This window comes from Hermetia illucens, chromosome 3, assembly GCF_905115235.1.
Source record: "Hermetia illucens chromosome 3, iHerIll2.2.curated.20191125, whole genome shotgun sequence".
NCBI classification, from domain to species: Eukaryota; Metazoa; Arthropoda; class Insecta; order Diptera; family Stratiomyidae; genus Hermetia; species Hermetia illucens.
In genome coordinates, this window is record NC_051851.1 from 54,275,156 (window position 1) to 54,291,889 (window position 16,734).

Genomic DNA, 16,734 nt, shown 5'->3' on the forward strand with positions numbered 1-16,734 from the left:
CTCCGCACCTACAAATATGATAAATTGTACCAATTGGGCGTCCAGGTTGGGAGTTGGGCTGGATTTTACAACGGCGAACCCGGCAATGAAGACATGCACTCCCTGCACTATTCGAACCTGGCGCAGTGGCAAGCCGATACTCTGCCTCAATGTAAGGTTAATCTAACAGAGTTACAAGAGATGCGGTGAACAGGAACTGGTTTCATGAAGAGGAGCCACTACCCTACTTTATATTATAGAGGCTATCCAACAAACTATGTGCTCGAAGGTTTCCTAGTCAGCCAAAAAATGAAACCTGTTGCTATCGGCTTTAAAAATATAAGTGAAAGACTATGCACTCTGCGTTTGCGAGGCAAATTTAAAAATATAAGTTCCATTAACGTTCATGCCCCTACAGAGCGGTAGAAGGATACCTTCTACGAGGCAGTTGAGCGGATACTCGAACCCTGTCTCAAGTATGATAACAAAATCATACTTGGAGATTTCAACTGTCAAATAGGGATGGAGTCCGTATTCAGGTGATACATCGGCTCCCGTAGCTTACATAAAAACACCAATGATAGAAGAATTATTCAGTCAACATCGTTGGAAGTAATTGCTTTGCGCGGAAAGCGGTTCACGAACATATTATACATGGGACTCTGCCGATGAGACCACTTGCTAATCAAAGACCGCTATCGCACAGTCTTGGTGACTAAACACACTAACTACTGTTTTGTTGGCATGCTGCTCCGAGCTAGAATAACTACACCACCTTGAATTCCCTTTGACAATCAGTTGAAAGTGAATTCTCCGCAACACCTGTAAGGTGGAAATAGGCACCGCAAAAACCGCAGCTAACAGAGGTCCCAGAGATGAAGCATCGACAAGTGATCTTCACAAGGATCTGAAGAATATTATTTTTAATACGACTACAAACATAATTGGCCCCAATCGCAAAAAAATATAATGTAATGAATGTAAGCTTGCAAAGGAATGAAAGAATTCTGTATACCGGTCAATGCTGCACTCTCAAAGAAAGCGGGCAGGCAGAGGCCTATCACGACCTCCGTCGAGGGGAGGAGCGGCTTCACAGACGGAAAAAGGAAGATTGATAGAACCAACAAGTTTGTGAACTCGAGAACTATTGCGCCTGGAGCAACTGCAAGTCAGCAAGATGAAGCCTATACACCAAGATGCTCCTTCTGTCGAGATAAAGAGGGAAATCTTATTCCCGACCGTGTGGACATATTGGTGCGATGAGTTGAGTACTTTGATGAACTTCTGAACAACCAAAAAAATCGGCGAGTTGGAGGTGTCGCCAACTGAAGACAACGGACAAATACTTCCACCACCAAGTATGGTGCAATTCATCGGCTTAAAAACCATAAGTCGCCAGGAGCCGATGGAATTGCTGCCAAATTGGTTAAATATTGAGGCAAAAGGTTCACCAATTGATGCTCAAGATGTGGAACAGCGAATCAGTGCCTGACGATTGGCAACAAGGCATTATCTGTCCCATACATAAAAGGGGAAATATCACGCAGTGCAGCAATTATAGAGATATCACGTTGCTGAGTACCATCTATAAGATATTCTTCCTTGCTAGGCCCGATATTTCCATACGCGCAGAACATCAGCAATAGGTTACATTTTCACCCTGCCACAAGCGATGGAAAAAATATTGGAATATGGCCATCAGTTGTACCATCTTTTCGTCGATTTCAAGGCCGCCCATGATAGCATAGCCATGGTAAAACTGTACATGGCCATGAGAGTATTTGGTATCACGACCACGACCAACCATTCAACATCAACAACGGTTCAATACAAGAGGATGCACGATAGGCCTGGCCTAACCCGGCATTGGAAAAAATGATGAGCTGGGCTAAATGCGATTCTTCAAGTCTACCCAACTACTGGCCTATGCGGACGATATTCACATTATGGGAAGAACAACTCGAGATGTATAGTCTATCTTCATCGAGAATAAGCACGCGGCGCGAGATCTTGGGCCGCACATTAATGAAGGCAAGACGAAGTACTAGGATCGAAAATCACCACCGATAGCAGTTGCAACGATGAAATCCGCGCATTGTTGGCAGCCAACAGAGAATGTTTCAGCTTACAAAAACTGTTTCACTCGAAACATCTCACCATAGGGTCAACGTTTTTACTGTATCAGTCCTTGTGGATCCTTTGGAGACCTGGGTTCTTTGCAAGAAAAATTTCGAACTCTTTCCGAATCGAACCTCTTAAAAAATGTTGGCTCCTTACATGAGGATGAACGGTTCTGTAGCCACTATAGCGATGAAATTTATATTTGATATCATGACCGTCTGGTTGTGAATAAAATCTGGTTCAATAGGTTGCGGTGGGTGGGTTAGGATGATCCAGTTCGGAAAGTATATAAGGGTAATATCAATGGTAGAAAATAAGAAGAAAGCTTGGCAGCCTCTGCCTCAGGTGGACCGGTGACTTAGGCCAGGACGTCAGACAGTTTGTAGGAAAATCAAATTGGTGGAACTCGCCGCAAAACCGGGATGTCTGGAGTTCCCTGCTAAGGCAGGCCGGATACTGGTTGTTGCGCCGTTGATGATGATAGAAACGTTACCATGCCTCGAACCAGGATGGGCGTGCCGGAAATGACCTTTGGCTGTTGGAAAGTCTGGCGGAAGCAAGCGTGAATTGGGCGTTGGATTGATGGTTGCGATAATCTCAAGGCGCGCCCTCATCATTTGGGAGCCGACGTCGCACAGGATACTGATTGCAAAATTGTGGCCCAAATTGAGGAACATTTCAATAGTAGTGTTACGCGCCGGCGAAGACTTTTGAATCAGAGGAGGCTTCTATGAAAAATTGAATATAGTCTAGGAGAGGCTTCATGGCATTGTGTTTGTGATTGGTGATCTAAATGCAAAAGCGAAACACGGCTTTGGCGACGTTACCTAGTTTTAAATCAGGAAACAACCCTGAGTTTTCATTTCTACTCAATATTAAATAATTGCTTGATATTTTGCACCAAAAAATATACCTTAGAATAAAGTTCCATTGAACTTCAAAAGCCATTTATTATTTTTCATTTCTAAATCCATCTAAAAATATTTGTATCTTTCAAAGTTGAACTTGGTTTAAAGCATAAATGCACCTAATATATAGCTTACTTTAGAACTATAATTGATCGAAGATCTCGATTTGATATGACTCAACTGGCGTTGAGTTGATTTTATTTGCTTAGACTCTATGCTTTTGCATGTAATACGTTATTGACTTTTTGGCATGTTTCGTAGAAATTTAAATTTAAACAAAATCACAAATAATTACAATTATATGTGAAAACACAATAACATAACTGTGCATTTATATTTCAATAAATTATGCTTGTATCGTAATTCATCATATTTTGATATGGCTTTCGAATGTTTGTATAAAAATAAAAATTTTCTAAGTTCACAAACTTAATTATTGACACAAATTTTAGAAATCGTAGTCAACACATAAAATAAATTTATGAAACTAATTTGTATAGCCTTGGATATGATTACTCTTTTGTATATTTGCTTCAATTCACTGCTCATTTCTATTGCTTGATAAAGTCGGCAAAATGATTGCATTATAACTAACAATGTAGGAAAATTGCTGTTCATTTCACTTTTCTTAATATCTAGTGTCGTTACGCCACAGGCATATCGTACATTTATTGAGCGAATTTCTTTGCTATTGGATGAATTCATCAATCTTAAAATTACACTAGTTGATTGAACATCCTTAACGCTAGAAATCTTACTGTAATACTGCGATTAAAAGTGCATTTTGTTGGTGTTATACGTAAAGAGCCATGCGTTCGTAGTATTAGATAAATAGTAATCATATTCCATTAGTTGATATAAGCGTATGAACAAATACTCGCTTCAAATGCGCGAGTTTTATTCATTTATTCTGAATTTACGTGCTATTTTTCCTTAAAGTTCTTTCTTCATGAATGTTTTCCTTGAATTCTGTAAACTAGGCAATGGGCAGTTCCTAGGACCATACATATCAACAGGCGGACATTGTTCATAGCCAATTTTTTCATAGAAACCCACTTGATCGATGGTTGATAGATAAATAGTATTTAAATCTAGTACAACTCGGCAGTAATCCTCGCAGCACATCATCATCATTTTACCAAGACCTTTTCCGCGATAACTCCGCTCGACAACAACTGATTCCACAAAGCAGCATTTTTTCATATGCGGTATTGGACTGAGCTTGCAGTGCGCTATAACGGTTTGCATATTGTCAATTGTGAGCACTAAACTCACTGGTAATGTATCACATGATGCTTCTAATGAACGCATACGGGCTGCATCACTTCGTGGCCATTCGGAATTTATCAGTTTGCAGCAAGGACCTAGTAGTTCGGGATAGTGGTGAATTGGTACTGCGTTGAATGGGCTGCCTGATACGTTGTATGGTGGAAGACCCTAGAATTTGAGTTTTGTTTATTTTTTCAATTCTCGGGATTGGTATTAGTCTTTGACCCCAATGTCAGCTTGAGTTTTTTTATAATCAAGTTAATGCAACAATGATAGGTTTCAATTGATAATTAATAATTTATAACAAGAGAAAAATCAAGCTGACATGTTTCAGGGTGCAGACTAAATATTTAGTGGCGCCTAAGAGTTCTTTAATTTAATTACTGGTTATACCTCGTAATACTTTTCATAAACATAGCAGCCTATTTTACCCATCACTTGAATTGCTTCACACTAACCCGTTACCGCGAGCTGGAAAACTGTGTACAAGTACAATCTGCAGAAGAAAGTTTGTTGAAATGTTGTCTCCGTTTTGCAGAGGACAATTAAACACTAAGCTCAAAATTGTACAACGCAGGATAACAGGTAGATACATAAATCACATCGACACGTGATAATTAAGACAAATTATTGTTGCTGTAACTCACAACACATGGTGCACTCAAGTATAATTTTGGATTTGGATCAACGCCACAAATGTTGCATTTTTCGAATATTTGTGTGAACCTACATGTATTGGATTTGACACGGCGCGTCAATTTATAATGATTTCGCGGGACATTGCGACCAGCATGTTTCGAGTGTATTGATTTCGTATGGGAAGCGAATCATTTAGTGATTTTATTTGTATTTTTATACCGTTCGGGGATTAATCATCAAGGACTAAATATAGCTAACATTCGCTCGTTCAGGGTTTTCAACTTATTCGTTTTTATTATAATAAGTAATAATTTTTATAAGTGATACTCTTATTAACCTTAGAAGTAGACCCTTCGGCCATATACATATCTTAATTGTTCCTTACTTTTTGCTTCCACCGATCCACTTTAGTCCTGTTTTCTGTGCGAGTATATGTGGCAAATTTGCGGAATTTTGTAAACGGGTCCATGGTCAGAGTCAGTGATAATTTTTGATTTTTTGGATTGTGTAGAAGAGTGTTTTTCAAACTCTCAGTTTCTCACTCATACCATTGTTTTAGTAAATCGCTAATGAATATGGAAGTTTACTTTATCACAGATATGAATTGAGATGCATGTGGATTTAGTAAGCCTGAAATAAAATTAAAAAATAAGGGAATTCGTATTAGTTGAGTTTAGTTAGGTAAATGGGAAAATCAGCAAAATAATGATAAGGTTTGGGATTGAGTTCACATTGTCATAAGTATTCAAAAATAAGTTAAATAAATTCGCATGCAAAACAGGTCCATAACTGCTATGCAGGACGAATCCAGTTATGATTATTACCAACGTTTTTCAATTATTGCAAAACTCATCAACAATGGCGTAAACTCGGAGGAACTTAAAGACCAGTGGCGGATTTAATGGAGACATTTAAAATGAAATCTAAAGCAAGGATCAAATTTACATCAAATAGAAATTTCTACTTTGAAGCATGTTTAAGCCTATATCTGTGTTATGTTGAAACATAATTCTATATATGTATCAATTTGCATGCAAATTCTGGCCATCCATGTATCAAGAGATAACAATGGTTCTGAAGGCGGGCCTCCCGCTCCTTTCTAATAAACATCAAAACTAAGACCGGGTTCGAAAAGTACTAATCGATGCCTTTCATTTGACACCCAACATGACTATATTCGGTTAAAAAAAAATTTACACCCCCCTTTTGCATGGAGACCCCCCCCCCCCCCAAATCGCAACGTAGAAAGATATCACTCACTGCATGTCTGGGTGTTCACAGTTCCCACCTTCTCACCAAATTTCATGTCAATCGGTATAGCCGTTTCTGAGAAAAGTGCGTGTGACCGGCAGACATTGAATGCAAACAAAACCTTAAAAATTATTTTGACTTCCGATGGCCAATATCAAGGCTCTCGGAATGGCGCCTTTTTCAGCAAACGTACTTTGTGAAGCAGATTTCCCACCTGTGACGAAAGTCCACATTGAACAACAAGAGCGGACACTTTTAGAAATCTATATTGATAGTTACATGACTACAACACTTGATTATCCATATCTGAAATTTTTTTAAATTTAGTCACTTCGACTTTTTATACTATATAAGTCGAGAACGAGTCTCTTTTCATGAAGTCTGTGGTGTGAGCAAAACAATAATGAGGGTTGTACCTCATGAGTTACTGGTGTTATTAGAAAAAGCTGTTAGCCCAATGAATAATTTTATTTATTTTGCTTTGATACGAAAATATCTAGTGTATAAAAGTTAAAGTCAATAAAATTATTTTATCTCAGAGAACTGGTCAAATCGTAAGAACAGGTCGTAACTCACTTCCGGCCTCAACACTAGGTCAAAGTCAATGAAAAACAAAAAAAAAATTCGAAAAGAGGATCTGTCTGGAAATAATAACTATTTCCAAAGAAGGATATGCCCTAAGCTGATACCATTAAGGGACAGAGACGGATACGGAACTGAAGGTCGTATCAGTTGAAGCAGAAAGGGACAATTCTAAGGCAAGAGCTCGAAGACAGGAACCTGGACAAGGAAAATATTCTCATTGTTTTGGAAAAGGAATTTAGCCTGGAGCATAACCCCATACAGAGTAGTAAGACGGAAAATGGAGGAAAACAGCTGGCTATCATCAGCTAACTGGGGGCATAACTTCTTAAACTGATTATAATTAATAATTGAAAAAGGAAGAATCGGTAACGGAAGATGTTTCTGTAGTAAAGTGGCAAAGGTGGTTATCTGGTATACCTTGATTTTCAGTAACATGTATTTGACGAGTGCGATGGTCGAAATGATTGTGCGTCAGCTTCTCGACCTTATTACCCGGGGTTTGAATTCGATCATCTTGGCTGTTTGCGTTCGTATTCGTGCCGACCCGTTGCTGTAGGCTTATCACTTGTACAGCATTGAGTGTGATGATTATGGAACTGATGCACAGTCTCATTGAACCTGAGATCGTGTGGATGTTCTATAAATGTGCATCTGAGGCGTGTAATGCTACTATGCGAGACCGCGTTTGTTTCTTAGCAGGAAACTGAACTATGGTCGAACGATGTTGAGGTCGTTCTGCCTCGGCGTGATTAGACTTCATCAAAAGGTCGGATCTACGAAGTAACCTTAACAAATTCATTTCGATATAGGTGTCTTGACCTATTCAAGCTTGAGACTTTTTCGCAGCGAATAGTTTAAAGTGATGTAATAATTCTTATTTGTCTTTGGACCCCAATTCCTAAAATTATCAAAATCACGCCTAGCGCCTGACCAGCACAGTTGATAACAATGGGGTATTAATAATAATAATCGTTGGCACGACAATCCATATTGGATCAGGACCTTGAAGTGTGTTAGAGCACTTCATTCAAGACCGTAACGGTACATTAGGAGGCAATGTGGTCAGCATTGCGCTCGCCCGAGATTATTACCCCGATTTGACTCAGGTACTCATTCACAGTTGAGTCGACTAGTATTCGACGTCAAATCACAATACAAATCCCACTGCCACCAGTGAGATTTGAACTGCGAGCTTCCGTATGACAGTTTTGTGCTCTAACCGCTCGGCTATCCGAACACAATGGTGTATTTAATGTATCTAATCAGATCGAAAGATAGATCAGAATGTTTTATCTCATCTACAAGCATGAGTTAGGCGCATACGCTAGGTGATACGCATCGAATGTGTTAAGCGGTACATATGGAAAAGCAACTGGAATTGCCACGTGAAACTTCCTCCAGAAACTGCTTGCAAAATTGTTTTGAACAAGGTACTTAGATAAAAGTAGTATCAAGTGACGTGTCCAAAAATGCTTAAAACAATGTTAATTATCTTTCCGGAGAAAGTGGAGGATGAATTTCAGGTCCTAGGGCGACGAGATGTCTTCATACCTTAAGTTATCGAAGAGGCAATTCCGGGATTTGATTGGTTTTGCAGACAACCTAGGCTATACGGAAGTGGGAGTATTTATTACTTTGCAGAAGAGTCCGTCCGGGTTGATGATCATGAGGACGTTTCGAAGTCAATGGTTAAGTAACTGGGGTGGTGACTAATCATTGATCGAAATCAATGATTAATTAATCATTAATCATCTTTAGAAAAGCTGAGAGGCGTTTATGACATGGCTGTGAATGGCCTCGCGATAGCTAGTTGAGAAAATTCACGGCGTATGTGTGGCTGGTCTTAGCGGGTGTGAATCCGTAAAAAAAATATGGAATTGTTGTAAGCTTTCCGGGAATAAAGGCCTATCCGTTAGAGTCAGTTTCAGATAAGGTTGCAATTTCGAGATTCCAATGCAGACAGATCTCAAAGATAGTTTTGGAAGATTTGTAAGTCTGTGTTGCGCAGCAAAGTATGTCCTACAGTGTTAATTGGTTAACCCAAAAGTTTATTTTTGAATGTGCTAATAGACGCGATTTGCTTTCGTGGAAAAATTCTGTAGTACAATGTAAAAAGTGAGTGCTCGATCACTTAAAGTTAAATTGTTGCACATGTCTAGGTAGCCGTATATGTTTGCCATTGCCCCTAGGCTCTTGGGGTGACCCACTCGCTGGCAATTTTGGAAGAGTGGGTTCCACTTTATGGCGTATCAAACGAGGCAATTGTCGCCCCTCCTTAATGTGTGACCTATCCATTGCCACTTCTGCCTTCTTATCACATCGTCCAGGGTAACTGGCCTACCCACCAACAAAATTCTTAGATAACACGCCGCAGACAAGTGTTCACGTAAGGTTTGAAGTAGCAGTGCGTCGTCACGTCAAAACTGTGTGAAACATAGGAGAGTAAGGGCTGAAAATGTATGCCCTGGAAAGTGTAGTCTTCAATAAGTTCCAATAAGTTTGTAATGTACATATTATTATCATTTGAGAAGAACATGGAACAAATTTTGAAGATTAGATTTCATATAAGCGATTTTTTTTCAGATTTTTGAGTTGGGTAGTTTCTGAAAATGAATCCTGTTTCAGTTCAAGTATGTACATTTCGACTCCTTATTCGCAAACTGTACAATACAGGTCAACACTAATATCAGTCAAGCGACGACGGCTTTACGGTTTCTTACCAGGGCAGAGGCAAATCGTCAGACGCTGCCTCACCTCTGCCCTGGGAGCAGCGTGACCGTAGCGGCTCGCAGATGTTGAATGCTCCTTTATATAATTCGTAGAACACGACATGCCTACGAATTATATTGAGCGCAAATCCGCCTTATTGACCAGAGCTTGACCAGAGCCTTCTCAAAACGACTAATATCAGGTTTGGAAAGTATTAGTCGAGACCCCACATGACTATATTCGATGAAAAAACTTTTTACATCACTTCTTTGCATGTATGGGGAGCCCCTCTTAAAACCCCACGTAAATATGCATACTATTAGTAAGTTCCCATATGTTCACCAAATTTCTTTTGGATCGGTGTAGCCGTTTTGTGATAGACAGTGAATCGATTTTAATAAGCTTTTGTTTTACACAAAATCTTAAAAAAGGCCTTTACACTAGACGATCCCCTTAAGTTATACAATTTTTGGAATAAATTAAATAGGGGCATATTATCCTTGATCGCACGTAAAGCGAGACAAGGAACTGACGAGAGAATCTTTGGAGGAATTCACTGACTTGAAATTATTAAATAAAGAAAGTTTATGAACAACAGCTTGTCTTGATTGGTACACTAGCGTAGTATAACAATATCAGATACTCCATCGGAGCCTGTTCCAAGCCAGGGTTGAGAAAGGGGGAGAGAGGGATAGCTGTAGCCTGAATGACTGAGTTACATCTAAGCCTCTCAGCCACGTGGTCAGACCTGCAAAATAGTTCTGCGAACTCCGCCACGTTCCAAACCACCTGAAACAGCTATCACGGAGGCCACCCCTGGATAGGATTTCCCGATGGGCCGACATTTTAAAACTACTCCATGTCATAAAACGTGTAACATTTGGCTCGGGTTAGACGGATAAACGACGATGACCAAGCAAACGTCTAACAAACTATTCTTTTGGATCCTGAATAAACTTGGACCGTCAATAGGTCAAACTGAGCATGATTGCACTCTAGGAAACAAATTGAATTGGTAGCGAAATAAGCGATATGAATTCGCATACAATTTTGCAAAAGTTGCAAACCATCGGGCCACAGGGAGTTTGCAATTGCATTTATAATGAACAAACAGTTCAAGCCGCACGTCATCATTCCTACCAAAATCTTCGTGGCTGATAAAGTTCTGAGCGATACTACGGCGCAGGTTTATGCTACACGATATAAGCAGATGTACACAGCTTCTGGGAAGATCAAGGAAGTCGCAGAGAAGCTCGTGGGATACAATTCCCGGCGAAAGCGAATTGACTGGCTTGACGATGAATGCAGAATATCACTCGACGCAAAGAACGAAAACAATGTAGCCAACATGCAACCAAATCAACCAAAAAAGAAAAGTATGACCAGCTATGGCAAATTTCGAATAGAATAATTAGAAGTAGGAAATGGACATATTTTGACGCGCAGTTGATGAACCCTAATGAAAACCTATTTAAGAAAAACACCAGACAAGCATATAGACTAGTGAATAAAATTAACCCTATACGGAAAACCGATGTTACGAAGCCACGGAAGGAGCCTCGGACGAATCCGGCAACGACAACGGATTAACGATTTGCGCATTTTCTCTTGGAACGGCCGCTTCTTGTACAGACCGAATGCTGCTGAGCAGCTGATCGATACCCTGTCCCAATATAAGGTTGATGTAACAGCGTTGGGGGAGATATGATGGATAGGGACCGGTTCCTTGGAGAAGAGTCGCTACACCATATATTATAGCGGCCATCCAGTAAACCATGTGCTCGGAGTAGTCAGCCAAAAAATGAAACCTACCGTTATCGGCTTTAAAAATATAAGCGAAAGGCTATACACTCTGCGTTTGCCAGGTAAGTTTAGAAATATAAGCCTCATAAACGTTCCCGCCCCTACAGAGGAGACTGCAGTATGATGTCAAAATCATACTTGGACATTTCAACAGTCAAGTAGGCGGGGAGCCCGTATTCAGGCGATACATCGGCTCCCATAGCTTACATAGGGATACCAATGATAAAGGACTGCGGATTATTTAGTTAGTAGTATCGCACGAAATGGTTGTTGGAAATACCTGGTTTGCGCGGAAAGCGGTCCACAAACATACGTGGGCCTCTCCAAACGAGGGTGCTTTCAAACAAATTGACCACGTGCTGATTGAACGCCGCCACCTATCAGCCTTGATGAATGTCAGAAGATATAGGGGGGCCAATATAGACTCGGATCACTATCTCGTTGTCATATTTTTCCGAGCTCGAATTACGACACCACCTACAATCCACTCTGACAATCAGGTGAGAGTGAATACTGAAGCCATTCACAACACAGCCCTCCGCAACACCTATAAGAAGGAAATGGATGCCGCAATAACCGCAGTCAGCAGAGCTCCCGGAGATGAAGCATCAACAAATGATCTTCACAACCACCTGAAGAACGTTATCATTGATACGGCCACAAAAATACTTGGCTCTAGCCGCAAGAAAAGTCGGAACGGCTGGTTTGACGATGAATGTAAGCTAGCTACGGAACGGAAGAATGCTGCATTCTCAAAGGAGGGCACGCGCAAGGACTTATCACGAACTCCGGCGAGCGGAGAAGCGACTTCACAGATGGAAAAAGGAAGCCTGGGAGAACCAACAAGTCTGTGAACTCGAAAAGTACAGGGAGCAGCGGAAGTTTTACCAACAAGTCAGCACCATGAAGCCTTATACACCTCGACGGTTATCCTGCCGAGACAAAGAGGGAAATCTGATTTCCGACAGAATGGGCAAATTGGAGCGATGGGTTGAATATTTTGATGAACTGCTCAACAAGCAAAATATCGGCGAGTTGGAGGTCCCGCCAACTGAAGACGACGGACAAATGCTGCCACCACCAAGCATAGAAGAAACAATTCGTGCAATTCATCGGCTTAAAAACCATAAGTCGCCAGGAGCCGATGGAATTACAGTCGAATTGGTTAAATATGGAGATGACCAATTACAACAAGTGGTTCATCAACTGATGCTCAAAGTGTAGGACAGCGAATCAAGGCCTGACGACTGACAACGAGGCATTATCTGTCTCATACATACAAAGGTGGATATCACGCAGTGCAGCAATTATAGAAGTACCACGTTGCTGAGTACCATCTATAAGATATTATCCTATATGTTGTAGCGGCCGGATAGCGCCATACGTCCAGAACATCATTGGCCTATACCAAAGACGCTTCACTCCAAGCAAATCAGCTACAGATCAGATTTTCTCTTTGCGGCAAGTGATGGGAAAACTGTTGGAATATGGACATCAGCTGCACCATCTTTTCAGCGACTTTAAAGCTGCCTATGATAGTATAGCCAGGGTAAAACTGTACACGGCCATGAGAGAATTTGGCATCCCAATGCAATTGATAAGACTGACTAGGCTGACCCTGATCAATGTGCGAGGTCAGATGAAAGCAGTAGGATCACTCTCGACACCATTCAACATCAACAATGGTCTAAGACAAGACTAAGACTATAATGCGTCCTCTTTAAGGCCCTGGAGAAAGTGATTTGGAGGTAAATGCTAGAGGTACGATCCTCTGTAAGTCCACCTAACTACTGGTCTATGCTGACGATATCGACATCATGGGAAGAACGACCAGTACAAACTGCCTTCATCCAGATCGAGCAGGCGGCGCGAGATCTTGGGCTGCATATCAATAAAAGCAGGACAAAATATATGGTGGAAACGTCACCACCAAAAACCAACCAACCAACAACATCAAACCGCACTCGTCAAACAGGATAACGATAGGAGACTACAACTTTGAGACCGTTGATAATTTCTCCTATCTAGGATCGAATATCACAACCGATAACAGCTACGATGATGAAATCCGCGGCCGGTTGTTGGCAGCCAACAGAGCCTATTTCAGTTTACAAAAACTGTTCCGCTCGAAACGTCTCATCATAGGGTCAAAGCTCTTACTTTACAAGACAATGATCTTGCCAGTCCTCATGTATTCCTCGGAGACTTGGATTCTTAGCAGAAAAAAATTTGCGAACTCTTGGCCGCGTTCGAGAGAAGAATCCTCCAAAGGATCTTTGGCCCTCTACATGAGGATGGACGATTCCGTAGCCTACATAACGAGAAATCTATGAGCGATACCACGACCGTCTGGTTGTAGATAAAGTCCGGCTCAACAGGTTGCGGTGGGCGGGTCACTTAATCCGTATGGATGAGGATGATCCAGCCCGGAAAGTCTATAAAGGCAATATCTATGGTAGAAAACGAAGACGAGGCAGACCCTGCCTAAGATAACAGAGAGATAGCTTCAGCTATCGAATTGGTGAACCTCGGCGCAAAACAGGGATGTCTGCAGTTCTTTATTAAGGCGGACCTAGACCAGATACCAGTTGTTGCGGCGTTAATAATGCTGATGAATAAAATTAAGAACGGTTATCAACCCAGGACTAGCCTCTGCAAGATGGGCACATCATCAGCGATGCCGTCAGCATCAACAAACGTTGGGCGTCCTATTTTGAAGAGTTTCTAAAGCCGACAACTGGCGCCCCTGCTCAAATCGATGGCGATATTGGTGATCCTGGGCTCATTACACATCCTCCGGCAGCAAAAGAAGTTGATTTCGCCGTGCGGTCACTGAAATCAAACAAAGCGCCGGGCACGGACGAGATTCCAGTCGAGCTGTTAGACCCTGGTAGAACGGGTTTACTAAATGCAATGCACTACTGCTGCAAATCTGGGAGGACGAGGAGATCCCAGACGACTGGCGCAGGAGCATCATCTGTCCCATCCATAAAAAGGAATCTAAAAAGGAAGATAGATAGCGCTGTGAAAACTACAGAGACACCTAACTAGCCTGTTCACTCTTAAAATACTGACGAAAATTTTGAAGAATGGAATAAGACCATTCGTCGAACGACTCATTGGCGAGCACCAAGGTTACAAAAGTGCTAGGAATACAACGCTGATCTATACCAAATCTTTGTCGACTTCAAGCAGGCATACGGCAGTAGAGATCGTGGAGTACTGTACAATATAATGCTGTAATTTGGTACACAAGCTAAACTGACGAAGATGACTATGATCAACCCCCTCACAAGTCAGGATCCAGAACAGGTTACTGATCTTTTCAAAACTCGTACTGGTTTAAAACAGGGCGAAGGACTGGCGCCAATGCTCTTCAACCTAACACTCGAATTCGCTATCCGAGCAATGGATACCAATGCCAACGGGACGCTACTAATTAAGTCGACACAATCATCATCATCAAAATCATCTTTCCAAAGCTGACCGACGCAGAAGAACTTCTGCTTACTCCTTACTCTTGCAATCAAGAAGTAAGACGCCAGTTCATTCGAGCTCAACGTAAGGGACCTAAACATCGAATTCGTAGATAACTTTATATATCTGGGACGTCAAAGGACGCCAATGAGACTGATGAGGTCGCGATGGAAACAGCTAACGAATTAGACTTTCTTCTCGGTCATTCCCATAATGAAATCGAAGTATGTGCACAGAAGCGAAACCTAGACCCTAGCCCAAGCCTTCGAAAATTTGCTAACACATTCGAAAGGAAAGTCCTTCGGAGAATTTTCGACGCAGTTCGCGACCGTGACGGATGGCGCACCTGGTACAACCATGAGTTGTATGAACTGTACGACGAGCTAGAAGTTCCGAAATTCGTTAAACTGCAACGCCTCCAGTGGGCAGGGTGTGTCCAACGAATGAGCGAAGATCGCATGCCTAGAATGGTTATGCACGAACGACGAGTCGAGGAAGACCGGAAGACGGTAGGAGAACACAATATAGACAGACGCGAGCAACTACTTTGGCTTCCAAAATTGGAGGACGCAGACACTACATTGAGATAATTGGAGTACAACGATCCAGGCGGCCAAGGCCCGACGTCAGGCTGTAGTGCCAGAATGATGATAAACAATATCAGATAATTTGGCAGCAATCATACTATTATGATCGCGATATATGAGGGTTAACACCGATTCACTTAGTGTCAGTGGTTATCGAGTTCCAACTTTAAAGAGCACCGGCCACATATAGTCTGCTTCACACATCCCAAAACGCAAATTCGTTCGATTCTCTACAAATTAATGTTTCCGGTTTCTTTCAAAAGGGGAACGTTGTGAATTAACTGCTTCTGCACTCATTCATCCGAATGAATTTGGTTTTTGCTAATTCCAATGCGACCCAGATCTCATCTGGCAGTTGACGTTGCTTTGTTAGGTGGCTTCGGAAGGTTATTTGCTTGGAGTGAGAGGTTCGAGGCGTCCAATACTTTGTTTTAAGGAGCAAATCGAAGGGTGAAACCCAATATTCAAAACTATACTTAGCCAAGGTTGTCTTAGGAGAGATTCGGTTTTCACGGGTGATTAGCTTCAAATAGAGCCAGAAGCCTTATGGGTCTATGACCTGGCGATCGCCACCGAGGCTTCATTGGTGCAATGATATGCACAGTAAACAAGATTATCATTTTCGTTGGCAATTATTTAATGAATTTAAGGAAGTGGCGAACCGCAACCAATCGTTACACAACTCTGACCACGGATCAGCCACCGTTTGGGGTTACTTAGCCACAAAGCCTGGCACTTTCACTGAGCGCGTAATCACCTCGGGCGTTCCACAACGCAAACGGGCGTAAAATTTCAGGTGTGGCGATTGCATAATCCTCGCGAATTATTCGCACAACTGGAACAATTTCGAGGCACCAAACATTTCCGTGGATTCGCTTCATGCCCCATTTCGCGCGTACTTCGAGAATATCCAAATTAATCCAAACGACACTGAGCGGGACGTCCACAGGGGGAGAAACGCAACCAAAAATAAACGCACCAAGAACGCACCACAATAAAAATAGACTACGGCACAACAAAACTAAACTTAACGACAAATTAATTAATTATGTGAACTTGAAACTTGAAATACCATTTTCTAGTTCAGCGGCGAAGCGATTTCGTGCCGAGAGAGCTTCCCAACTGGTTGGCTGCCTGACCACCTCTTGGCGACACGGTGCGAGTGCGAATGATTGCTCGCTGATGGTTTCGCAACGTCGAGGAAATTTGCGCGATTTCAGGAATCTCGCGAAGACATTCCTTTAATTTCGCACCACACACGGAAAAGTAAACAATCGACACACATTCGTATGCGGCGGCTAAAATTAGAAAACAACTTCCGAGTTGACGCTGGGCTTGCCAAAAAGTTCGCTGGGTGTCAGTGTGACAGTTGTGAAGGTTGTTTCGCCCTTCCTTGGTGTTCGCGA

At 41.8% G+C, this 16,734-nt stretch overlaps 1 protein-coding gene across 6 annotated transcripts; it reads right to left on the reverse strand.

Moving 5' to 3' along the window:
• Positions 1–3,016: 3,016 nt before the first annotated feature.
• Positions 3,017–16,684, reverse strand: LOC119651333 (N-alpha-acetyltransferase 80). Of its 6 annotated transcripts, none has more exons than XM_038054875.1 (3): positions 16,401–16,684; positions 4,671–4,773; positions 3,017–4,445 (listed from the first exon to the last, which is right to left on the reverse strand). In XM_038054875.1, the coding sequence occupies exons 2-3, from the start codon at positions 4,710–4,712 to the stop codon at positions 3,942–3,944; spliced, it is 546 nt and encodes a 181-aa protein (XP_037910803.1). In that variant the 5' UTR covers positions 4,713–4,773; positions 16,401–16,684; the 3' UTR covers positions 3,017–3,941. The 6 variants fall into 6 exon arrangements, with proteins under 6 accessions (XP_037910803.1, XP_037910801.1, XP_037910805.1 ...); XM_038054873.1 differs by lacking the exon at positions 4,671–4,773 and adding an exon at positions 5,302–5,546 and having other exon boundaries at positions 16,401–16,679; XM_038054877.1 differs by lacking the exon at positions 16,401–16,684 and adding an exon at positions 16,319–16,334.
• Positions 16,685–16,734: the final 50 nt, after the last annotated feature.

Bases quoted from the DNA above. Each gene is read 5' to 3' on its own strand.
- LOC119651333 (XM_038054873.1), bottom strand. From the start codon at position 5,385: ATGGACCCGTTTACAAAATTCCGCAAATTTGCCACATATACTCGCACA. The intron at 4,446-5,301 runs GTAAGGAACAAT...CTCAAATTCTAG, and splicing joins TGGATCGGTGGAAGCAAAAA to GGTCTTCCACCATACAACGT.